This window comes from Oculina patagonica, chromosome 8 (genome assembly GCF_052425735.1).
Source record: "Oculina patagonica isolate OP01 chromosome 8, crgOcupat, whole genome shotgun sequence".
NCBI lineage: Eukaryota > Metazoa > Cnidaria > Anthozoa > Scleractinia > Oculinidae > Oculina > Oculina patagonica.
This window is the reverse complement of record NC_135765.1, coordinates 29,421,148-29,446,512: the sequence shown is the minus strand read 5'-3', so window position 1 is coordinate 29,446,512 and position 25,365 is coordinate 29,421,148. Positions and strand designations below refer to the sequence as shown.

Sequence of the window (25,365 nt, the reverse complement as noted above, 5' to 3'; positions counted from 1 at the left end):
CCTGAGTCTGCCTTTAATTCTCAGACTTCACTTTGCAATATATTGAGAAGCACATAAAAGTACTGCTCAATAGCTTTCATTTGAATGGCCGCACACTAGGGCTTCATCCACAGGCTTAAAACTTAGAACCATTAGTGTTCATATTGAATGATCACATATTGGGTAGACTGTGAGCAAGCTCTCTGTTCAGGGGCAACATAAGTGCTTCGAGGGCTTCCTCTACTCGCGGGCTTGCTTTGCTCCTGTTGTTGCCCCCAGAAGCGCTTATTGTGCCTTGAAGAGAGAGCCTACTCGCAGGCTACATTCTGGGGTTTCATCCACAGACTTGAAAGTTTAAAGTTCTACATTTATTGTTTTGTGGTTGATTCTGGCAGTGAAGCTTTTGATTTTCATCAAGGTGGTAAAGAGGGGGGAGGTCCTAATCACGATTTACAAGCTTTTATCTATTGGGTGAGTTCACCAATCAAGCAGAGGAAACAATATTATTGTCCTCCATGCGAAATCAATCTTTGGCTTCACGATTCAGGTGTCGTTTGACAATTTTTGATTACTGATAATTTTGATTTACGAGTACATAATTTTTTTTTCACCAACGCTTTCAACAAAAAATCATGAATCACAGACTAAAAATTGCAGATCACGCATCATATTGGATTTGCAAGTTAACCACCCTTTCCCATCTGCGCCTATTTTTAAAGTTGCACAGTTCTCAACACGCATTGCGTGCCTAGATTAACTCTTGTAGCCAGACTTGCAGTGCGAGTACCCATTGCGTTTTTTTTTTCTTTGAGAATAACAAATTCATATTTTGTAAAGCTAGTTCTGACTGATTAAAATTTATGGCTGCTTGAAACACAATCAGTAAACAGACCGGAAATTTTAGCTACATTTATCCAAGTCCCTATTAAACTCAACCCCGAGACTCTACCATTCTGCCTGGCCTCCTTGTGGTGAATCGAGTCTGAAGAAAGGCTATGTACGAATCTAACTGCCCTCTACCTTTCAAAAGTTTCCCTGACAGGCTATGGAATTTCTGGAAAGGAAATAAAATTTGCCACAAGAAGACCCCTCAAGAATAAAATTTCAGCCATCGAAAGGGTGAAGTCTTATCCGGAAGCACAGGCAGGTGTCTTTCTGATTTTTTTTTAAAAGTGAGAAGCGTGTTTTTTCGTAATGAATTCTCAAAAAACTATTCATCGTGATCAAAGCTACAACAGCAATAAGTCGCGCGAGGAATCCGCGTGGAACCCAAGAAAAATCCGCGAGGAATCCGCGCGTGACAGGTCAATATGAGACTCGAGGTGCATTCTGGGAGAAAGTTACTGAACATGCGCAAATAAAGGAATTAAAAATAGTGATTCATAAAAATAGAAAACCAGAGACCAGAGAAGATATTCGTCACGTTATGTTAGATCTTTTTACTATATTTTCTAAAGGAGGCATCGTTCTCTGGTGTTTTCAGGGAACATGCCAATCCTTTACACTTCCAGTCAATGAACTCATTCGCAGTGTAATTTTACAGGTAAGTTTTAAAGAGACCTTCGTCTTTTTGTCGACGAAGTAGTTTCGCACATGTTGCAATTTGGTGGTTTTATTATTTTGATGAATTGTTTCGTCCTAAAAAGATGCTTTTGTCGTTTTTCTATCGTTTAGGAGCGGGGAGGAAATAATTCATTCACTCATGGCTCCCTTACGTTGAAATATAAACTCGACAATGAATTTGAATTGGTGTTTGTGGTAAGTTTATACGTAACTTGAATTTAAATGAACTTTTGTTTTATAATTTGAATAAGCTACTGGTGAATTTTATTTATGTATGCTTAAATCTCATTAGCATAAAATAACTGTAAATTAATCTACGTTTAATCCCACAGTTTGGTACGAAAAATTAGAACAGCAAAGCAAGCATAAAATATATAACAGAAGAAGAAAGGAAAGGAATATTAAAAATGTGTTAATGTTGTTTATTATTGTAATCAAAGTACTATTTATAAACTTCTTACGTGTGTTATCAGAAACGCGTATGGAGGTTTAATTTTAAATGGTGATGTTTGTTAAATCTATTTTTGCTTTGTTGCTCAACCATGCTTGAAACTTTCAACTCTTTGTTTTAGTTTGTTTTTATTTTGGTTTTTTTGTTCGACTTCCTTAAAAATTACCCTATGTGACAGAAACTTCCTTGTTAAAAATATTATAGCAAGAATCTGTGTAAACCTCATACTTGTGAAATACAATTTTGTGACTCCTTCTATTCAAGACTGCTGTTTGTAAGTGAAGGATTATAGGGAATAATAGGCCTTATTCTATTCTCTATTGGACTGGACGCTTGCATGGAGGCTCATGCGGGGGAATATCATTAAAAACAGCTTCATGTCATTTGCATTTGAAAAGATTACCCGCATGGCCTCCATTGCAGCTAGTTCCAGTCCAATACGAGAATCGAATAAGGCTATTTATACAGGTACAAGTATAGGGCTGTATGGAAATCTATCCATTATTATTGTTATTATTATTATTCCATTATTGTGCCATTTTATCACATAAGGGCTAAAGAACATGCACAGTATGCCATGTTAAATTTTTACACAGTAAAACAGGGCAAAAAATGTTGGCGGACAAACTTACAGAATATGGACCCAACTTAGTGGGAAAATAGTGGAAAAATACATCCCTTATTTGATGGTTTATAAGTAAATATGAGCAGATATTTTGCTCATAGCTCGTATTTTTCATTGCCTCCTACGAGGCTCAGAAAAAAATAATAAATCCCTTATTCGATGGTTAAACATAAAATACAAACAGACATTTTGCTTATTGCTCCTATTTATCTTTGCCTCCTACGGGGCTCGGAAAAATACTACGTAACTCGTAAAATATCAGCGCATACAACCCTCCAAGTTAAGACCATTTTTAGTCGCCATGGCGACTAAAATTTGGAGCTGGCGACCAATTGGAACTGGTCGCCAGCCTGGCGACTTAAATAAAGAAGAAGGATTGAAAGCGTGGCTTAATTTAGCGACTAAAATTTTTCACTGGCGACCAAACTTGAGCAGTTGGTGGCCAAGGCTACTAAGCAAAAAAATAAACTTGGAGGGTTGGCATAATATACATGTATGTTAAACCATCGAATAAGGTGTATTTTTTAGTATGATCATAGTTAATTAATTTTACTTTGTTAGGTTGCATTCCAGAAAACGTTACAGCTTTCATATGTGGACAAACTCCTCAATGACATTCAGCTGGAGTTTAGAGACAAGTACAAAGATGATCTTGAGGCAGGAGTCATGAGAAATTACGACTTCAATGATGATTTCAACAGGCTTCTCAAGGAAGCGGAAATGAGAAGTAAATTAGAATCCCAAGCGCCTACAAAGATGAGAACCTTTGGAGAATCAAAGAAGTCACAGAAGACAGTGGCTTCTCTAAAGATTGATAAAAATGAAAAAAATAAAGATAGTGCTGGAAAAGCCAAGAAAGGTGGAGCCAAGAATAAAAAGCCAGAAGTGGCAGAGGAAGGTAATTGTTACTGTAGCCTGCGAGCAGATTCCCGCAGTGAGCGGAGCTCCGACGGGAGAGTCTGTTCACAGGCTATTATTACTGTAAAACGCTAGCAAACAATCAATCAATCAATCAATAAAATTTATTTACCCTCGGAGCTGACGGGGGCTGGCTAGGCCCCTAGCAAAACATATGCTAATATGCCGAGAAAATAAATTACAAATGTAAAAATATATACAGAACGAAAAATTCATTAATAAATAAGTATTAAATTAATTTTAAAATTAAAAAGGGACTATCTAGCTGCGCACAGCATTACGAAAGGCCTGTAGTGTAGCAATTGTTCTTACTCGGTCTGGCAGTTGATTCCAGGCGTTCGCCGCCCAGTATCTTACAGACTTCAGTCCATACTTGGTCGTATTGACCTTAGGTAAGACAATCTTATTAATGCCTCTCAAGTTCTTGATATTGTCCCTGACACAGAAGAGGTCCTTAAGATACACAGGTGCTAAGTTGTTAAGGCATTTGAATATTATAATAAGTGTATCTTGAATGCGACGTTCACTTAATGTGTAGCCTATGCGGCTGCACAGAGAAGCGGAGCTAGAAGACCTGCCCTTATAGATGTAACGTAGGGCTCTTTCGTGAAGTTTCTCTAGTTTATCGCTGTCTGATTTTAGACAATTATGCCATATCGAAGAGCAATAAGTAAAATAAGACATCACAAAGGAATTATACAGGCATAGCTTGGAAGAGGAAGACAAAACATTTCGTAATCTACAAATAACGTCAAGTTGTTTTCCTGCTTTCTTAATAATTTTAGAAACGTGCGTGCTAAAGTTTAACGCGTCGTCTATAACGACTCCTAACAGCTCAACCTCATACACACGAGGAATAATTTCTCCGTCTGCATATAAAGATATGTGAGCACGATTGTTGCTAGAGAGAACAAGCGCCTTGCACTTCTCAGGGTTGAGAGTCATCTTGTTATCTCTGAACCACTTACAGGCTACGGCAAGTTCTTTGTTAAGGACGTATTCGACCTTAGCTGGGTCAACATCAGAGTAGTAGATCTGGTTATCGTCGGCGTAATTCGATAGTTCTGCCTCCTCGATGAAGTAGAAAAAGTCATTAAGAAAAATGTTAAATAGTAGGGGCCCTAAGACGGACCCCTGTGGAACTCCCCTTGATATTACTGACACATCCGATGTAACATTTCCAATCCGGACACGCTGCCTGCGATCGTGTAAGTAGCTCCTCAGTACGTTTAAGCTGTGAGGAGAAATTCCATAGGCTGCAAGCTTTGCTAATAGTAGATCGTGAGGGATAATATCGAATGCCTTACTCAGATCCATTACTACAGTCCCCACCACGCACTTCTTGTCCAGCGCCCGTCTCCAGTCTTCAACAAGTCGCAGTAATACGCACTCACAACTGTATCCCTTTCTGTAAGCTGAAAGGAATTTTGAAAGGATACCTGAGAAGTGCTGAACTAGCTGTCTATTCAAACATCTCTCAAATACTTTATCGAGTAGCACTAGGATAGACACAGGCCTGTACTTGGACTTATCAAACCCGTCGTCTTTCTTGAAGATTGGCGAAATTTCAGCTAATTTCCATTCCGTAGGAACGCAAGCACTGTCAATGATGGAGTTAATAAGAGTAGCTAAAGGTTGCGCTAATGCAGAGGCACAGTCACACAGGGCTCTTGCAGGGACAGAATCATGGCCGGTGGCCTTGTTTACGTTAAGAGACTTAAGAATGGTCTCCAGCTCAGCGGAGTTAACATGACTGAAGTGAAACTGATCGGTCACAGGGCAGTTAGCCATTATAGCTCTGATGCTGGGGTGGTCACGAAAATCCTCCACTGTTGTAGTTGGGACGTCAGACACGTTCTGAACAAGGGAATAGTAATGATTGAAGATCTCAGCAACCTCTTTGTTATCCCTAACCAAAGACCCGTTTTCTTTAAGTTGAATTGCTTCATTGCTGGTGTTGCGCCTACTGTGCATGAAGGGCTTGATTGTACGCCAGAATTGTTTGGGATCTCCTTGTGCATCGCTTGCTTTTGTTCGTAGATAACTCGATATGAGTTTACGTCGTAAGGAGGAAGTGGCGTTGCGCTTTATAAGCGAGATCACCAGAATCGCGGGTCGCGAAGTAACGCCGCCTCAGTTTATTCCTTTTGCGTATAGCAGCAAGTAGCTCTGGTGTCATAAATGGAACATGTTCGCGCCTGATCTTGGTCGTCTTGATCGGCGCATGCGCATCTAAGACACCTTCCAAAAGTTTTCCCCACGCCCAACTCACGTCTTCCGGGTCATCAAAAAGATGAGCAATGTGAAATGGGACCATGTTGACGTCAGCTGCGAATAATTCCGGGTCATAATGCTTGAAACGTCGAGCGGTGACAATTCTGGGGGACGATCGAGGGGAATAGGTCCTCATTACCGTGTAAATGAGGTGGTGATCGCTCAGCCCTAAATCAAAAGCTCCTGATGATACAAAGGAACGGGTATTGTTCGTAAGGGCAACGTCTATCAGAGAGCTAGAATCAGCAGTCACTCGCGTGGGCACTTTGATCAGATTAGACAAGCCATAGACATCAGCAAACATAAACTAAATGCTGGTATAGTCTGATCAAAAGCCTGCCCCCCCCCCCCCCTCCCTGCATAAGCCAGGTTTTCTAAAACACCCTTTGATTGGCTCTTGTATATGGCCATTCTTCCATACATCGTGATTGGTCAAGTGGATCTCATGAAACAATAGTTACACTTTTGATGAATACCAGATACAAAATAAGCATGGCGCCAATCACGGAAGCCTGCCTTGCAGACAAACTAAACCCTGGTATGACTATATGGATCCTAACTTGGACCTGCAAAACAGTGGGTCCAGTTTTGGTTCTGGACCTGTTCCAGAATGGTCCCATGTAAACAGAAGGATCGGATCCATTTGGTTCTGTTTGGAACCGGGCCCATGTAAATGTTGTGGTTTAAATTTTTCTTTGGTTTAAATTTTTTTCAAACCAGTTTGATGTTTATTTTTCATTGGCTTACATGTATATTCATTATCGTAATCTGAAACAAAGGGAAATAAAAATCAAACTGGTTTGAAAAATTTTAAACCAAAGATAAATTTCAACCACAACATAAACATAACCTACATGTTGTAAGGGGTGTCTCGAATAAGTTCTCATGTGACTTCTGATAAATTTCCAGATTCTCCTTCCAACTTCCCTTGGGAATGCTTGTAAATCAATGGGAGAATTTCATTTTAGATCAGAAGGTACTTGGGGTATTGTGACATGCTGATTGTGATCTCGTTATTAAAACAGCTGAGTCGAAGCCCGCCAATGGCAAACCTTCCTCAGTAGACACAAGCAATGGTACAACAAGCGAGGAGATGATTAGAATGAATCTTGAAAAATTGAAGAAGAGGGCTGCACCAAAACAACCCAAGGCTCTAACAAACAGGTTTTTAAACTTTTACTATGTGTAAGATGGCAAAAAAACAAAGTCATGATAGGTTTGCATACACTTCATGACTAATAACAGCTATGAAACGACTATTAAATTAAAGAGCAGATTTTTCTAATAAAAGTAATTCTTGTCCTAGAATTTATTAAAAGTTCAAGTTAGAACAGTTATATGAATGTCAATTCAGTGAGTGCAAACCTTTTGAGAGAAACTACATCCTTATTTACTTCACTTAACTGTGACTATTTACTTAGTTCTTGTGAGACAACAATAAACCCAGTAAAAAATATTTTCTAATAATTATTGTAAATATTATACCGGTATATATACGAAATTCATATATTTGAACTGCGGAATGAAGAAGTAAACTGCCAGTATCTTTACATACATGTAAATTTATTTCTTCATTCTGCAATTCAAATAATTATGTGAATTTCATATAATTATTTATAATTTTTATCTTCATATCCCTTGGGTATAGTTACGAATTGGTAAGAGCCCAATTGGTTGTGTGTGCACACCAGTATCGCAGTGATCAGGGTTCGAATCCTGGCAAGCCTGATTTTTTTCAGGCCTTCTTTTCGCTACTGCATGAGTTGCGCTAGTAACTGTGAGAATCTTTACATTTAATTATTGTATTGCTAACAATATTCTTGATTCTGACTTGTGTTCTGTGCACCAACTGTACACTCAAAATGTGCTCGTAAGAGAATCATGACTTACAAGATGTGAATTTAAGAGAAAATCCACCAGGACTTCGAGTAGTAATTGGACAAAATTATGTACCAAAACTATTTACACCTGATTGCAAGCTTTTGTGTTACTGTTTCAAATATCTTATCGAAAGAAATCTTTTCTAACAACACCAAACATCGAAAACAAATTTCGAAGTTCCACTAAGTTCCCATGAATCGCTTATGATGTGAGCTTTTGCCCATAGCTTGTGAACTTTGAATATCATTTTCTCAGACTCTGATAAGAAATTGTTGTACCAGAATTATTTCCACCTTATTGCAAACTTTTTTGTTACTGCTTCAAATATCTTATCAAAAGAAATCTTTTCTAACAACACCAAACATCGAAAACAAATTTCGAAGTTCCGCTGAATTCCACTGAATCGCTTAAGACGAATTTACAAAATGGCTACACGTGAGATTTTGCCTACACCTTGTGAACTTTGAAATTCATTTTCTCAGACTCTGATAAGAAATTGTTGTTGGTGTTATCACGGATAATTATTTACATCTTTACCTTTTATTAAGGGTAGGAAATAACTCAATAGGATTTAAATTATTCTGGTACTTGATTTTTGTCCAACTTTAATAAATATTACTCGACTTCCTAGTGGATTCCGTCTTAACCATTTTGAGAAAAACAATGGGAATTGCAACTTTATTTTGACAACAACCGGATAAGTAACTGTTGGCTGAAGTAATCTTATGTTTACAGTAAGGGTTCCCCAGCATCATCCAAAAAGGATCATAAGAAGGTGGCCAGAAAATGGGACAATGCAGGTACTGCTCAGGATGGAAAGAGTTTGGACTACAGCAGTGCTAATGGTAATCAAGCAAATGGAAATGACGAGGAGGAAGACCTTGAGAACCTGGTAAGAGAACAAGACAGAGACTTATAGATTGAGTCTTAAACAAAATAAGTACAGTCTAAAAATTATATTTTTCAGTATCAGTATCGAATAATTTTTTAAACAACTTATTCACATTCATGAAGAGTTGTTTTGTAGAGGCAGGAAGCATTGGTTAAGCCTCATGTTTGTGCGGTGACAGAAAAGGTTTTACATTTATTTAATTTATTTAAACATAATTAACACCATACAAGGCTAGTCAATCCTAAGCAGAAGTTGCAAAATTGGAACTTGTTTCTAAGAAATATTCTATGAATGGGCTTATTTTCGTTTGCAATATACAATTTCATGGTTGCTCGGTATGTTCTGGGAAAGTTTTCAGTAAGTTGCATTTTAGTTTTTCAAATGTTTTGTTAAACAAACTTTACTGTTTAGAAATGACCAGCTGGTTTCAAGATCGCAGTCATTTCCTTTACTATCATGGGGAACTGAAAATGCTTGTGTTCCCATTGCTCGAGTGTTAGCCATACAAACACGGTTTATGTTCCTTGTAGCGTCCCATAGTTGGCACTATGCAAGGTGAACTGAAACCCATGGAATATGAATCCGAGTCTGAGGAGGAGGACGACGAAGAGGAAGAGAGCACGGCTGAATCTGCTGCTGAACAAAGGTAAGGAATACTTGCTATCATGCAAGGTTCTCTGTAAGCTCCAGTGACTCACCAAATTTGCCATCAGTGTAGTTATCCTGGGCATGCTGGCTAACTAACTGTATTCTGTTGACAAAAAAAAAAATTACTGAGCAACCTCCTTTTCCCTCCTGGGCAACCTCCTTTACAGTTTTTCAGTCTTGTAGCTATGAAAAAGGGGCACAATAAATACATGTATTGATCCTTTATCTTTTTGTATTCTTGTGTTGTAATTAGTTTACAACGCAAAATGGCTGTATTCGCTGTTTTCACCGTTCCCATAATACATCTTGTTTACCCCCAAAATTTTTGCATAAGCATTTTTTTCAATTTCTCTTGGGATTTACAGTGACGTGCAATCGTCCCCAGAGAAATTGAAAACAATGCTTATGCAAAAATTTTGGGGGGTTATTTAAATAAAACAAGATGTATTATGGGATCGTGAAAAAAGCGAATTCAGAATGTTTAACTCCATCGGGGGCTCTGCTGCATAAAAAAGGCACTAAAGGCACTTTGCACCTTTTTATTCTGTGGGGTGCTCTGCTTACTCAAAGTTTTTCTCCATCTACTTCAAATTTTCTGGAGACTCTAAATTATCATGAATAGCCAAGTGTTATTTTGTATGATATTCATTTAATGATCCAAGAAATGGTACAAACTCTAGATATGTAAGTTGTTTCTGATATTTGCTGATTGGAAATATTTTGGCTGGTTGTAAGCGAGCTTGTGTACTGTTTTAATTAATATGTGTTTCTCATTATTGTAATGATTGTGTTTTTTCTTGTTTTAATAGCAAGTCTTCGGGCATGGGTGGAGGTCTCTTCTCTTTCTTCAAAGGCCTGGCAGGACAAAAGACTCTCACTCTTGACGACATCAATCCAGTATTGGACAAAATGAAGGAACATCTCATTGGTAATGAGTTCTAAATGTCTCAATGCAGTTTTGATTTGCTTTAGTAGACTCTGCACATTAATTTTTGGCCTCAACATACAGTACAGTTGAATTATGATACAGTGCAACTCAAACCTCTGCTAACTCGATTCCCCTCCAGTAATTATTTTTCTTACTAATTTTATTTACTCTCGATAACTTGAAGCCCCTATAACTCGAACCAGTTATCAGAATTCAACAATATCTACAATAATTTGGGATGTGTTAGGCATACTGTGCACAGTAAGATTCATTATTGCGTTCACTGTATTTCTTGATTTGTTGAGTCAAACATTAATTTAACTTCAAGTTGGCATTGATGTGTGGTCAACATGTAAAAACATGTCCCCTGTTAGTATTAGAAAAAAATCATAATTGTTTATAGCTGTTTCAATTAAGCTTGTCTTACAGAATCATAAAACCCACTAAAAAAAAAGTTCATGACAATGCCAAAAGGTATTGCGGGTGGTGGTGCATGTGTAGTTTACCACTGTGTGAATGAAGTTCTCAGGGTTTCACCAAAAGTGAAGGAGCAACTGCAAACATCTACTCATGCAAACAGCATGCATTAAAACCCAGAATTTAATACTGAAAAATTTAATGTGCAATTTGCATTTTTTTGTTTTAATTATGGTTTGGGAATGGGATCATAATTTCACTCTTAGTCTCCCTGCTGCTTTCTTCACAGCCAAAAATGTTGCAGCTGACATCTCAGAGAAGTTGTGTGATTCAGTGGCTACTAAACTGGAAGGAAAAGTGTTGGGGACTTTCAGTGGTAAGACAGCAGTAACTTACATGTACAGTAAAAACCCGCGTATAAGAACCTAACATTTAAGAACCTGTTAGGCTAAAATTTCATTTTAAGCACCCTTCACATAAGAACCATTTGAGGCTAAAATTCTAAAACAGGTTCTTATTTTCAAAAAAGAAAAAATAATCTCAAAAATATATAATTAAAAAATCATAGTTACATAGAACTTTACAAGTTAGATTTATTGGGAATTATAGTGAAGGCTACAGTATAGTTTTGATTTTAACAGAATCAGATTGAAATAGTATATTTTTTTTGCTTACCAAAGCCTCCAAGAATACTGGACATTATAGAGCAGATCATTTAAAAATTCTACTTTATTTCTTGAACAACAAGTTAAGAACCTAATTAAGAACCTAGTAAGCCTAATTTTACACTAAATACCATTTACATATTAAGAACCTGTTAACACTCACTCACTCACTGCCCATTGTGCCCACTGGCACGTAGGGCAGCAACAAAGGTCCTCCACTGCTGTCTGTCTTTGGCCAGCTGTTGGATGGTGTTCCAGCTTTCCTCAATTCTGTCTCTACTGTACGTTGCCATGTATTCTTGGGCCTGCCACGCTTGCCCTTTCCTTCGGGTGTCCAGTATAGTGCTGTCTTTGTGATGGATTCGTTTTCAGCATACAGCACAGTTTCTCCTGTTGATGTTTTCACTATTCCAGAACCTGTCCACCTGCTCTCACCAACTCCTAGAATATGTAAGCAATAGCGCCTCATTTCAGCTGTTACTTGTGCCAGTTTTCCCGTTTGATACAGGGTTCGCACATTCCAAAAACCTATTCTGGTCTTAGTCTTTGTGCCTAGGGCTTTCATAATCCTGTCAGCAGCTTCCTTGCGGATTTCACCACTGCCATTCATCCGTGTCATTCAAGGTGACTCTGAAAGGCCATGGCAATCAGTTGTGGTTGTATCCTCTGTTGCTGATTCCGTAACATAATCATTTTCTACAGGACAGGGTTGTTAGCCCTGTGCCGACCCCCCAACCTGGAGGACCAGGGGATCACTTTTTGTCAGGCCCCTACCCTTCGACCTGTCCGGCATGGGTGGCCCTACCAGGAGTACAAGACTCCAGCCGGCAAAGCTCTCCGGGTTGCTGGGACACGCAAACCACCCTACCACGATAAGGTAGTGATCCCATAAGGGTGGAAGAACCTGTTAAGGCTGACTTGAAAAAACTTAGGTTCTTATATGCGGGTTTTTACTGTAGCTGATTTGGTTGTGATCAGGGTTGCTACAGGTCAGGAAATGGCAGGGTTGTCACAGTCAGGGAAAAACAAAAATTTTTCAAGGTCAGGGAAAGTCAGGGAAAATCTTAGTTTTTGTCAAAGTCAGTGAAAAGTCAGGGAATTTTGTTTTCATGCGTTCAAAATCCTGTAAAAACATAAAGAGATCGAAAATGAAAAGAAGAATATCGATGGTCTGCAGAAGAAGCTGAAGCAAATGTAATACCCGATTCCCTCTATAGCGCGCGCCTGCAGGGAATCACGGTAGTTGTATTCATCAAACCATGCGCGAGACTCAACAACGATGCACGCTGCTGAGTCTCGCGCGTGGTTTGATGAATACAACTACCGTGATTCCCTGCAGGCGCGCGCTATAGAGGGAATTGGGTATTAAAGTGGATTTGGCTTATTTGATAATTCACTTAATGCAAGGTCAGTGAAAATTGTTTTGAGGTCAGTTAAAAGTCAGGGAATTTTTTGGGTTCTTTAAATGAGTGGCAACCCTGAATAGTCAGGGAAAAATATAACTCTTGAAGGTCTGAGAAAAGTCAACGATATCTGACATTTTGTACTTACACGTACTGTATCTGGTCAGAGAAATTTTATTTTTATATTGAAAAAGTCAGGGAATTATAAAATGAAAATTGATTTCTGTGGCAACCATGGTAATATTTATGTGGTTGTTATTTTTAATTTTCCATGTTGCTTACTGTGTCTCATTATTTTTCTGCTACAGGTATCACGTCAACAGTAAAAGCAAGCTTGGAAGAATCTTTGGTGCAGATTTTGTCTCCACGTAGAAGGGTTGATATACTGCGTGACGCAATGGATGCCAAAAAGCGTGGCAAACCTTACTCTATCACCTTTTGTGGTGTTAATGGTGTTGGAAAATCAACCAATTTGGCCAAGGTAAATGTAATAACATGATTATTGGAATTTAAGAGCTGTTTGGCTGTTTGATAGCTCTTATTTGAATGATCACATACTAAGGTTTCATTCATGGACTTTTGGTTTAAAAGTAGTTTTATAACCTTTTTTAGCATTATTATATTTTGTATAAAACAGTACAAGATCAAAGTACTGTTTAATAGCTTTCAATTGAATGATCGTACACTAGAGTTTTATCCACAGGCTTAATTTAAACCAGTTTTAAAGAATAAATCTTTGTTCGCTGCGTGGCACTTCTAACTGTCAATATTGTGAAAAAAAGTGCATTGTAAGTGCCAAAAAGTTCATTATAAACCAGACGTTTCGGGCTTAGCCCTTCATCAGTGGTGAATTGGTCGTAAATAAAACCACCTTAATTTAAACCACCTTGTATAGCATAATAAAGGGTACCACATGAAAGTACTGCTCAATAGCTTACAGCTGAATGGTCACACACTAGCCTAGGGTTTCATCCACAGACATGAAAGTTAAAACAACCTTGCACAACAGAATAAACAGCACTGCATGAAAGTGCTGTCCAATAGATTACATTGAATGGTCACTCAGTGGTCATAACTAGGGTTTCATCTGTAAGAAGAAGCTCTGGAATTAAAAGAGTTAAACATTATGAGCTGTTTACTGCGACAATCATTTATCACTCTCATATACATCCCCAGTTCATATATGAATCATTTCATATACATTACATCATTTCACTCCTCTCACGGAAAAATATGAACTCACAATTGACCTTGCTCCCAATGTGTGGCTTCAATAGCTCAGTTGGTAGAGCATCGCACCGGTATCGCGGAGGTCACAGGTTCGAATCCCGTTGAAGCCCTGAATTTTTTTCAGGCTTCTTTATTCCAATTGCTTATATTGGAAATTCACTGCGATGATCATTAATCACTCTCATATACATCCACAGTTCATATATAAATCATTTCATATACATTACATTACTTGATCAAGTGTTCAACACTTTCTTTCACAAAGGCGAACAATTAACGAGCTTAAAAGGCAACAGTACATTTTGAACTTTAAAAAACCTATATATTTTTTTTCAGATCTGCTTCTGGCTCCTCGACAATGGTTTCCGTGTGATGATTGCAGCCTGCGATACCTTCCGTGCAGGGGCCGTGGAGCAGCTGAGGACCCATGTACGTCATCTGAATGCTCTTCATCCTCCTGCCAGTGGTGGACCTCCCTCTGTCCTGCTGTACGAGAAAGGCTATGGTAAAGATGCTGCTTCCATCGCTATGGATGCCATCAATTTTGGTGAGCTTAAATAGTTTTATTGTACACACAAAAACTGAATTATTATCGTGGCTGCCATCCATTTTTTTCTATTGAAAACCACCACTGCGCATCTAAAAGCTCACTTTCAGCCCGGGCTGAAATTGAAAACGCCATTACATGAGGTTTTTCAAGCCAATTTGCCCGGGCTGAGATGTCAAAAAACCAGGCTGGAAATTGCAGCCCAGGCTAATTTGGACCAGGATGAAACTTTCTTCATGTAATCACAGACGTTTTCTTAAGAAGATTTGTTTTGAAAGCCAAGGTTAAATCTCAGCGCTGCTGAAAATCGCCTGTAATCAGGCGCTTCGACACTGGATTGGGAGGGTGAATCTTTGGCTGGGGCACTGTGTTGTGTTCAAGATACTTTACTCTCATAGTGCTTCTTACCACTGAAGAGTATAAATGGGTAATGAAAAATTGTTATGGTCACCTGAGCGACTTCAGTTTGCCTCTGGCGCAACCATTTTAAGGGACATAGAATTTTGCTTGGCGGACTATGAGCCATAAAGCTTTAAATTACTTTTGACTGATAGCACGTAAACTTCTGTGTCCATGTCCATGTACATATCCATTTGCAATTTGAGTGTTACTGTAAAAAAGCTTACTGTATCTGTTGATATTCAGCCAGGGAGCAGCGCATTGATGTTGTGTTGGTGGACACTGCAGGAAGAATGCAAGACAATGAACCCCTGATGAGAGCTCTCTCCAAGGTCAGCTTTACTTTATTGCATGTGTACTGATTGTAAAGGGCTCTTACAGTTGGGGCAAGGTTTTTTTTTATCGTCAAGGGAATTTGGGATTTCTACTCAATCCAGTGAAAAGTCAAGGAGTTTTATTTTTCGGGTGACATCTGGCTTCTTATTGTTTTCAGAAATTGACTTTTGTCTCATGCTCGGTATAATAACATAGTTATTAAAATTTAAAGGACCAGTAACTGCAATCTATCACTTTTCTGTTCGCTTTTGCATTTGCAAAATGCTTTTTGGTTTGATTTTTTCACTAATCAAAGTGGGTAGCAAAAATACATTTTTTTATAGTCTTTGGCTAGTTGGCAACTGTTAAAAAGCCTCGAGCCCTGAGTCCAGTCCCTTAGTATGAAACAACTAGGAAATAAACAGAGCAATAATATGCCGCCTTCAAAGGTGCTATGCTTCAATTGTGTGCTTGTTTTTTAGCTGATCAAGCTCAATTCTCCTGACCTGGTTCTGTTTGTTGGAGAGGCCCTGGTAGGGAATGAAGCTGTAGATCAACTCAAGAAGTTTAACCAAGCACTGGCTGATTACTCCATGGCTGAAAACCCTCGTCTGATTGACGGCATCCTGCTTACCAAATTTGATACCATTGATGATAAGGTAACAAGTCGCTTCTTAAACTCCCTTTGTTACTCGTTCACTGTGGCCATTTTTTTATGTACAGAATTTACTACAGGAAACCGTCTAGAGTGCAAGTATAAATTGTTCTCATCTCATCTCATACAGGCGGACCCCTTTAATAAAAATGCTTCTAACTTGGTATGTAAATTGCAAATTTTATATCTTAAAAAAAAAATTAATGTTCATTTATTTACACGTGGATTTTTTGGGAATTTGAAAGTATTTACAAAATTCTCATGGGTAACTTTACATTAAAAAAAAAACAAACGTAACTAAAGAGATCTATTTAAAGTCCTCATCCAAGTTTGCAGTTCAGGCGGCCGGTTATTTAACGTTCTAAAACACATGTTTCTTACAAAATACGACAAAACTGTGCGAGTTGAGACTTTCCCTGTATCTGTTGTTAGGTTGGTGCAGCTATCTCCATGACATACACCACTGGCCAGCCGATTGTGTTCGTGGGCACAGGCCAGACGTATAGTGATCTCAAGAGTCTGAATGTCAAGGCCGTGGTTAATGCTCTGCTGAGGGCTTGAGCTCTTACTCCGTCCACCCCAACATTTTGGTTTAATGAAGCATGAAACATACATGTATTTCCCTTGGTTTTAACAAGCAGTTGCTTTGATGGAACTGTTAGTTTCTGGCTCATCGCTTTACACAAAATGTTGTAACAGGTTTCAGTTTGATAAGATATTATATTAGGCTACACAAGAAATTGTAACAGGTTTCACAAGATATTATAGCAGGTTTAACAAGATATTGTAACCGGATTGACAAAATATTGTAACAGGTTTGACAAGATATTATAACAGGTTTGACAAGATATTGTAACCGGATTGGCAATATATTGTAACAGGTTTGACATGTTAACAGGCTTGACAAGATATTGTAACAGGTTTGACAAGATATTATAACAGGTTTGACAATATATTGTAACAGGTCTGACAGCATACCAAAACATGTAATATTTAATTCATTTTCCCCGCCGCACTTGAAAGAAAACTCTGTGTTAACTGAAGGAATATTAAATAATAGTTAAGAATATTCAATAATTTTTATCAACAAAAACCTAACAGACTTGCTTGTAACAGGTTAAAACCAAGGGAAAACGTTGCAGTAAACTTCTTTTATCCTTCAAAGGCAAAAATTAAAAAAATATATCGTGAAACAATAAAATTTAAATTAAGAGCCAGTGGCTTTGTTTTACTGTGCTTTCTCTTTCCTTTCTTTTGTTAGTGTATTTTTTGCCTAACTGTTTTCTTGGGTGATTATTTTATTTATTTTTAGTAACAACAGGTCCAAATGCTAAAACAACAACTTTATTTCTACCTTTGGTAAAATATGTTACAAGGGATTAATTATTGACAGGTGGAATTCAGATATCGTCCCAGAATAACCCTATCGTACTTTCAAAATTTAGGTTCAGTTGAATCCCGCGAACCTTTCGCTAATTCGAACACTTTTCGATTCACCCAGGGCATTTTTTTTACTAATTCCCCCCCCCCCCCCCGATAACTCAGGCTCGAACCCCCCAATTACTTGAACCTTTTTCAATTCTCCTTGAAGATCCGAGTTATCGGTGTTCGATTGTTTAAAGTCAACTATGCCCCTTATCTGACTATTGGCATTCCCTCTGGATTGAATGCTAGCCCATCGCTGGTTACTTCTTGGTATATTTTCATAATTATTATTTTTTTCGTACTGCTGAATTAGTATAACGTGAGTATTTAAATTTGTGTCGCCCTTATAAACCGCCATAAAAAGTACTTTGGCCGCTATCATAAAAAAAAAATAACTCCAGTGAAAATTAAATAAAAGGGGAGCTCCGCTTTTAGGCTTGTCGATACCCATTATTATACACCTTGGTGCCCCGCAACACATTGTAATTGCCAAGGTTTTTTTTCGAATGGTCCATTCAACTGAAGGAATTCGATTCTTAATTCAAAACAGCTTCCTGAGAAGATCAGGGCGATCCTTCAGTCACATGACCAGGCCACAGGCTTACCATCGGCTTTGTGGCCACAGGTCACCAAGATGTTCAAATTTCTTATTCCTCTTTTGCTTTGTTTTTTTTTTTTCCCCTTTTAGACCATGTGATGCTACCCTTGAGAATTATTTCTTTTGAATTAAAACAAATTCACGTGGAAATGAACGAATAATTTCCAGAAAGAAAAGGGAACAACTCTCTTAAGAGCGTCGCGTGATTTACATTGGGCAATTTACATACGTAGCTAAAGAGGTCTATTACTATAGTGAACATTTAAACTTCCTAAAAATCGGCATTTGTGGCTGCGTATATCTGATTAAATTAAGTAACCATATTTACGCTTTGTGTTTATATGCTGATTTGTTTTTTTTTTTCGGCAAATTGAAACGTGTGAGAGCAGTTCCAGATTTCCCGTTTTCGACTTTCATATAATCTGACTACTAAGAAATGTTACGAAAATGTGTTATCACTTCTGAGAATTAAAGTGTCATCTTCTTGGAACATGGTTAAACGTAACGATACCCCTATTAACTTTTTTGATTCTTTTATAATATTTTTTTGATAATGATATATATTGTCATTGTTAGTGAACGTTTTATATATTACAAACATTGTTAAATATTATTGTCGTGTCCACAATCTTTCGCAATTTTTTTCGTTTTCAAAAACAAAAAAAAAAAAAAAAAAAGAAATTGTAGCTATTTGCAAATTTTGTTTCTGATTATTCCTTCGTCATAAGTCAAATTACACTCACTTTTGACATCATCACTGTCATTGGTGCGATATCAATCCTCCTGCGAACTTGTTGACCAGCGGTATTGTGCATACTTGTCATGTACAACAACACAGACATTCCAATCTCCAAACAGCGCAGTGACGTAGTAGACGCGAACCAGGGCCACGGAGAAACGTACTGCGCGTTGGATAAAACGCCGTGAACGCTTACCGTGGTGTAAATAAGCAGGGCGGCGACGCTAAAACCGCCTACAGCGGCCGCGACGCAACGTTTAAAGATGGCTGACGTCTGTTTTCCTCTGTCTTGCGTTTTAGATGCGCCTTTTCGCACAAGGCGGAGCGTTTTCCAAATAAGAGCCGAAATGTAAGTGTAAAACAAAGCCAGACTGATATATAAAAGTATGTTTGTTATCTGACAGGCAAAGATTAACCCCTTGTAAGATGGTAAAAATAAAACAACCACCTCCGACGTGAAGACGAAAATGTAGTAAGGGACCGTAACAAGGGCTATGTTTCGCGTTGTGTACCAGTTCTGAAACCTGCTTTTCATCACAAGAGCGTTTCTCAGGACCAGAAAAATCAGCATAAAGGCGGTTACCAAACAAGGCTGCCCAATCCCCCAGATTAAATTCACCGCCTTAAGAGGAAGATAGTTCTTGGAATGGTAGGCATCCACACACAAGAACAAACATCTCGAGAAACCAAAAATAATAATCTGGCTTAGCACAACCAGCGAGACTTTCTTCTGCCGGATACCTCCGCCGTCCTTGAAGATTTTGAGGAGCGCCACAAACGATAAAAATCCGACAATACCGAACAAGACACCGAGACCATATTGGTGAAATTCCCAAGCAGCGCCCCAAGTTTCAACTGCGATGTTCCACTCTGGCTGTGGTTCGGCTGTTGGTTCGGGTTTGCCGAAGTTATTCGATTCTTGTTCGGGACTAGCGTACTCTGCTTCGGCTACTGTCGATTCTTTCGTATTTTCTGGTCTTGCAGTCATAGTTAATGCGACAAAGTTAATGAATTCCCTTGCCTTGCTTGCGAATGAAGCCGGTTTTGCTGTGAAATCCAGTACCGGGATAAAAATTTAAATAGCAGTTCCACTATTAAAAGTTCGGTGCTTTGAATTTAAAGTAGCGATAAATTACAACTTTCGTTGTTTAGCGAGCTGGCCGTTTCCTTGATGAGTAAAACAGTGAAAGCCTTCAATTCTCAAAAAGCTACTAAGAAGCCAGCAGTGCTTCGGTTAACAGAACGAGTTTTCACGTTGTTTTGTTGATGGAGGGTTCGCCGCAGACATGCTTTTAGGTCCAAACACTTACTTAACTTTGCATGACACAAGTGGGTCAGAACTTAAATATAGACCTATCAACTAATCACAAAGAGATTCAAGATTATTTTAACCAGCTGCAACAGTCATTGTTTTTTTAACAAGATCCCATTGTTTTGCATTGTTTTCCTCTGAAAATATCAAAGTAACCCAACAATCAGCGTTGTTACGCCATCCTGAACCGTAACGAAAGATTTTAATCAAACTCTCGGGAGCGCTACTTTTTAAAAAAAAAAAGTTATATTGCTGAATACAATTTATGTTGTATTCCCTACTTATGATCAGTAACGTAACTCGAAATTTGTTTTCCACAAACAGATAATTGTTCTATTTATTATTGATGAATCGAGGCCTAAGTTTTCTACGTAATTAACGCCTTTCTATCGAACTATTTTTAATACCGGACCGACTTAATATCAGACGCTATTTTTCAGTCCTCTATTGTCCAAAAATTCTGCTCTGAGTTGCTCTTATTCTATTTTGGTTCATTATTTCCACTAATACTGAGAACATTTTTTGGTCCCTATTTGTCAACAACGTTATAAAAAAGAAGAAAAACAAACAGTTAATTTGTTTACTCGTAGAACAAGCTTGGTTGGTATATGTATATATTATTGCATGCTGGGTTCTATACTTTAATACATTTAAACTCAGTCGTAATTTTTTTTCTTGATGATATATTAGCGTTTCCACATCACAAACATGATTTATTACATCCTTTTAAATGATAAATGAATAAAAAACAAAGCAATGGCATCTGTTATAAATGGAACTGATATTATCTGAAATGTGCATTAACATGAAATGTATATTTACCCAGCGCGCTCGATGGACTGTGTTACAACTTTGACAAGAGAATATTTACTTTTCCAAGAAAAAAAAAATATTATTATTTTTTATTTTGTTTTATTGTGGTTGCAATTCAGGGATCTCTACCTACGTTTCTCGCTGTCCAATAATTTGTTTTATTTATTATTGATGTCTTAACGCCTAAGTTTTTCAAGTAATTAACACGTTTCCATAAATCTGCTTTTGTGACCTGAATGTCATATTGCACATATTTTTTGCTCTATTGTTATAACTTAAATCCGCTTTCAACGAGAGCAAAATCCATTTGTCTATTCAAACGTTAAAAATGTTTTTTCCTCCAGAAAGTTTTTTTTTTTTACAACAAAACAAAGACCACAGTGTAATGTATTAACAATTTCACAGAACTTCCCGCACATGCAAACTCCGAGAAATGTTGAACACAAGTTGTATTTCCTAGTTCGAAGTTAGATAACTCAAAATGCGTTTCTCGCAAAAGGTAGTTTGTTTCTCTATCACTAAATCGGCACCTATAACTTTTTTTACGAAATTAACGCGTTGTAGCCAATACGTCTTTCTCGCCTTTTTCTTTAATTCTGTTACCAGCGAAAGCAATATTTTCCTTCTCCAATTCAAACTGTTAAAAACCTCTATTAAATGTATTTTCCTCCAAAAGTTTAAAAGAAACACCGCAGTCTGATTAAATTTACCAAAAATGAATAAATCATTTTTAAAAGAAGATTGCTGAATACAAGTTAATTGTTTGACAAAGTAGAGGTTTTTTTGACATTTGTTTTCTGACAAAAGAAGTAGTACTATTTCTTTTAATAAACAGACACTTGAGTTTTCACATTCGCCAAAGCTCTGTTAACTTTAAAACCCTCTTTTTTTCTTGTTTCAAACCCTAGTTTCCTCTTACACTTTAACCTTGATAACCTAATTTGTGACCATTCAAATGGGAGCTATTGAGCAGTACTTTCATATGTGTTTCTGTTTATTATGCTGTGCAAGGTGGTTCTAACTTTAAAGCCTGTGGATGAAACCCCTTATGTGTGACAATTCAAATACGAGCTATTGAGCAGTACTTTCATGTGGTGTTGTTTATTATGCTGTACAAGGTGGTCCTAATTTTAAGCCTGTGGATGAAAATAGGGGAAAAAAGAAAGAAAGAGAGAATCCAGGGGAATGTTTATTATCCTGTACAACGGTAGCTCTAAATTTAAAGTAGTGAATGAAACCCTATAGAGGGGAGTGTATCTTATTTTTTTGACAAATGAGATGTAAACTATGTAGCAGTACTTTCTGATGTGGTACTGCTTTTATTAGCCCGATCGCAGACTTAACCTTACTGCTTTCAAAGATTTTTTGTAAATGAAATGTCGAAGTTTTTTTATCGTTAATATTTGGCACTGTTAGCAATAAAAGGTTTGTATATCATATTGCTCTATTTAGCAATTTCTTGTTACTAAAGAATTTCTAATTTTTAATCTTTGTTGTTAGTTTTCTTGACTAATTACGAAGTGATTTTTCTGTTTCAAGCTTTTAAGAAAGTTCTCAAGATTTTACGGAGAACTTGAGATTAAGAGAATTTGGAAACAAGTTAGGACATTAAAGCTGTAAAATTTCTGAGATTTCAAGTCAATGAAAATTACCAGGAAATTTAGCCTTTTAACACTTAGAAAATAAGACTACTGAAAATACATTTTGATCTGGCAATTTTCGAAATTTATTGTAAAACAGATTTAGTTTCTTCTTCGCGTTTCGTGCGATTAATAAAAAATTCTCGAATGTGATTGGTTATAGAGCCCGATGTAAGCACTTTTAAGGTAGCTCGTTTGGGAGCTCAGATACGACATATTACAGAATCGTTCTGTTTTGAACTACGGTCGTTCTTGGGTTAAGTAAAGTTTCGGGTGAGAGTACTTGAAGAACACAGGAATTATGAATAAAAAGGATTGTTTTCATGTCTTGTTAGTGATACAGTTTTAATAGATTATTTAGTATTTTAGCAAAGACTTGCCTTTTTAAGAGAGACCTAGGATACCAGACTTCAACCAGTTACTTTTTCGGGGTAGCAAGTGCTGTCTTCGGCAATTTTTCGTGAAAGTGCTCGAAGGGCTCACGATCTTTTTTAGCCAATCAGAAATAGCGCGAGGACTCACGGATACTCAGAAAATTATCATCAGCATGACGAACTATGTTACGTCATGATGCGTAATGACGTGATTCATTTAATACTTATTACTTTTTATTCATTGTTTCAATGAACAGGAAAGTATGAACTATATGAGTAGTCTATATATCCCGATTCTTTGTCTAGTTAAATCTAAGAAATTACACAAATACGTATAGCAACCAGCGATATGAAATTGTAGACATACGGACAAATTAAGGCAAAGCTGAAAAGCCAGTGATATTTCTATTCCTGTTTTGTGTAACTATTATCTTTTAAGAAACCTTTGGCTACGGATACCGCACCCGTTAGAGGCAAAATATCACTTTCTACATATGTGCATTGCAAATTAAGGCGTAAAATTTTAAAAGTGTCGGACTTTTCTGAGTCTTTTGACACTTGAGTTTCAACTTTCGAAAGCATCATCGACATTGGTGCCACATCTACTCTCCTACGAGCTTGTTGACCAGCGGAATTTTGCGTACCCGTCATGTACAACAACACGGACATTCCTATCTCAAGACAGCGCAGTGACGTGTTAAACGCGAACCAGGGCCACGGAGAAACGTATTGCGCGTTGTGAGAAACGTTGTGAATGCATATCAAGGCATACGTTTGCATTGCTCCGATGCTAAAGCCTCCTATAGCAGCGGCTATGCAACGTTTAAAGATGGCGGATGTCTGTTTGCCTCTGTCGTGCGTTTTAGAAGCCCCTTTTCGCATGAGACTAAGCTTATGCCGGATAAGAGCGGAAGTATAGGTGTAAAACAAAGCTAGGCTGATATACAAAAGTGTGTTTATGATCTGGCAAGCAAAGATCAATCCTTTGTATAATGGTAAAAATGACACAATCACTTCCGAGGCGAAGACAAAGATATAGTAAGGGACGGTAACAATGGCTATGTTTCGCGTTGTGTACCAGTTCTGAAATCTGCTTTTCATCACAACGGCATTTCTCAGAACGAGAAAAATGAGCATGAAAGCGGTTACTAAACAAGGATGTCCAATTCCCCAGATTAAATTCACTACCGCGACTGGAAGATAGCTCTTTGAATGGTAGGCATCCACACACAAAAACAGACATCTCGAGAATCCAAATATTATGATCTGGCTTAGCACGAAAAGCGAGACTTTCTTCTGTCGGCAATCTCTGTTGTCTTTTAGCATTTTCAAGAACGCTATTACCGCAAAAACACCAAGAATCCCGAACGAGACACCGAGCCCGTATTGATGAAATTTCCAAGCAGCGCCCCAAGTCTCTTCAGCCTTATTCCACTCCGGGTGAGGTTCGGCTTGCCCCCCGCCAATGGCCGATTCTTGTTCAGGGTTCACATCCTCAGCTCGGGGTCTCAGCGATTCTGTAATACTTGGCGTTGAAGTCATTATGGTGGCAAAGTGGTTAACGAATTACTTAACCTTGGACGATTACAGCTGTAGCCATAAAGCCTTAACTCCAAATTGAGGTTCGACTTTAGCACTCAAGCAAATTAAGGCATGGGCCTCTCGTTACTCGCCCAGAAAGTGAGGGGGTAGTCTATCTCTTGAAGCTTTAGTTGTAACAGCATGAAACTTTTCCGATCCATAGATTATCAATTGTTGTCATTTTGGCATGTCTTAAATATGCAAATTAGGTCACGTGACCTCTTAAGGCCCAAACAACTCTTATGTAAAAAGGAACACTTTTTGTTGCTTACTTCAAATTGCTGTTAGTTTTATGACTTAAAGGCGATTAGGTACATTGTTTCTGTACTTGGAAATGTTAAGATATTTTAAAAGTGACGTTTCAAAAGACAGAACACTTTTACCGGGAGACTGGGTACTAGTATAAAAAGCTGTTTATTTCCAAAATCAATCAAATATTCAAAAATTGCCAAGCACAATTTCTTTGCTGTTGCTTTAGGATTTGTCTTGTACCATTTTATTGAATTTCTCTTGCTATAAACTGTCCCATTACGCTTAAGATTCACGTGCGTATTAAGTCATGTGACCTAATTTGCTAACTTCGACATGTCAAAAACAATCACTTTTGGAGACTTATCTGTCTACCACAATTATGTTGTAGAGCAACGCCTTCGATTAGCCCACCCCCTCACTTTTTTAAGGGAAAAAACTGTTGACCCATGCCTTAATTTACTCGAGCAGTTTTTTTTCTTTTTTTCCAGGAAAGCTCACTCCGTCCTCAATGACAAGATCAGCCAAATCACGCTTCTCAAAACATATCCAGTCTCGTGCAAGTTTTCTAAACACTGCCCACCGAAGATAAAAGTGTAAGAGTTTTGTATTTTGTCGAAACTACCAGCTGCAAACACAGGATTGATTGCTATATTCAAAACATCATAATATTAAATTAGTTTTCTGTAGAAATTTAAACAAAACACTTTCGCTGTGACGCGATGTTCAAAAGAGCAAACAGGATGTCAGTTCTTTCCTAGGAACTGTTGCTAAAAATAAATTATGTCCTGGATACAGAGTTGACAAACTTGACAACTTCTTGCCGCAGAAAAGTGAATTGTTT

General features: G+C 37.8%; 3 protein-coding genes across 8 annotated transcripts; 1 reads left to right on the top strand and 2 right to left on the bottom strand.

The window, feature by feature from the left end:
* Positions 1 to 1,352: 1,352 nt before the first annotated feature.
* Positions 1,353 to 17,009, top strand: LOC144664052 (signal recognition particle receptor subunit alpha-like). Of its 6 annotated transcripts, none has more exons than XR_013572744.1 (14): positions 1,353 to 1,522; positions 1,654 to 1,737; positions 3,180 to 3,516; positions 6,836 to 6,974; positions 8,427 to 8,583; positions 9,114 to 9,229; positions 10,041 to 10,159; positions 10,866 to 10,952; positions 12,953 to 13,125; positions 14,211 to 14,421; positions 15,067 to 15,152; positions 15,618 to 15,794; positions 16,223 to 16,605; positions 16,733 to 17,009. XR_013572744.1 is itself a non-coding variant. In XM_078525174.1 (13 exons), exons 1-13 carry the CDS (start codon positions 1,406 to 1,408, stop codon positions 16,349 to 16,351), a joined length of 1,932 nt encoding a protein of 643 aa, XP_078381300.1. In that variant the 5' UTR covers positions 1,353 to 1,405; the 3' UTR covers positions 16,352 to 17,009. The 6 variants fall into 6 exon arrangements, 1 of the variants encoding a protein (XP_078381300.1); XR_013572742.1 differs by having other exon boundaries at positions 16,689 to 17,009; XR_013572743.1 differs by having other exon boundaries at positions 16,223 to 16,627.
* Positions 17,010 to 18,541: 1,532 nt separating this feature from the next.
* Positions 18,542 to 19,540, bottom strand: LOC144664284 (uncharacterized). Its single transcript, XM_078525387.1, has one exon. It carries the CDS (start codon positions 19,538 to 19,540, stop codon positions 18,542 to 18,544), a length of 999 nt encoding a protein of 332 aa, XP_078381513.1.
* A 3,445-nt stretch (positions 19,541 to 22,985) lies between these two features.
* Positions 22,986 to 24,321, bottom strand: LOC144663653 (uncharacterized). Its single transcript, XM_078524661.1, has one exon. It carries the CDS (start codon positions 24,231 to 24,233, stop codon positions 23,097 to 23,099), a length of 1,137 nt encoding a protein of 378 aa, XP_078380787.1. The 5' UTR covers positions 24,234 to 24,321; the 3' UTR covers positions 22,986 to 23,096.
* Between the last annotated feature and the right edge of the window lie 1,044 nt (positions 24,322 to 25,365).

Coding starts and splice junctions, on each gene's coding strand:
- LOC144664052 (XM_078525174.1), top strand. CDS start 1,406: ATGTTAGATCTTTTTACTATATTTTCTAAAGGAGGCATCGTTCTCTGG. Junction 8,584..9,113: donor AGGAAGACCTTGAGAACCTG/GTAAGAGAACAA, acceptor TGTTCCTTGTAG/CGTCCCATAGTTGGCACTAT. Junction 10,160..10,865: donor AATGAAGGAACATCTCATTG/GTAATGAGTTCT, acceptor CTTTCTTCACAG/CCAAAAATGTTGCAGCTGAC.
- LOC144664284 (XM_078525387.1), bottom strand. CDS start 19,540: ATGACTGCAAGACCAGAAAATACGAAAGAATCGACAGTAGCCGAAGCA.
- LOC144663653 (XM_078524661.1), bottom strand. CDS start 24,233: ATGACTTCAACGCCAAGTATTACAGAATCGCTGAGACCCCGAGCTGAG.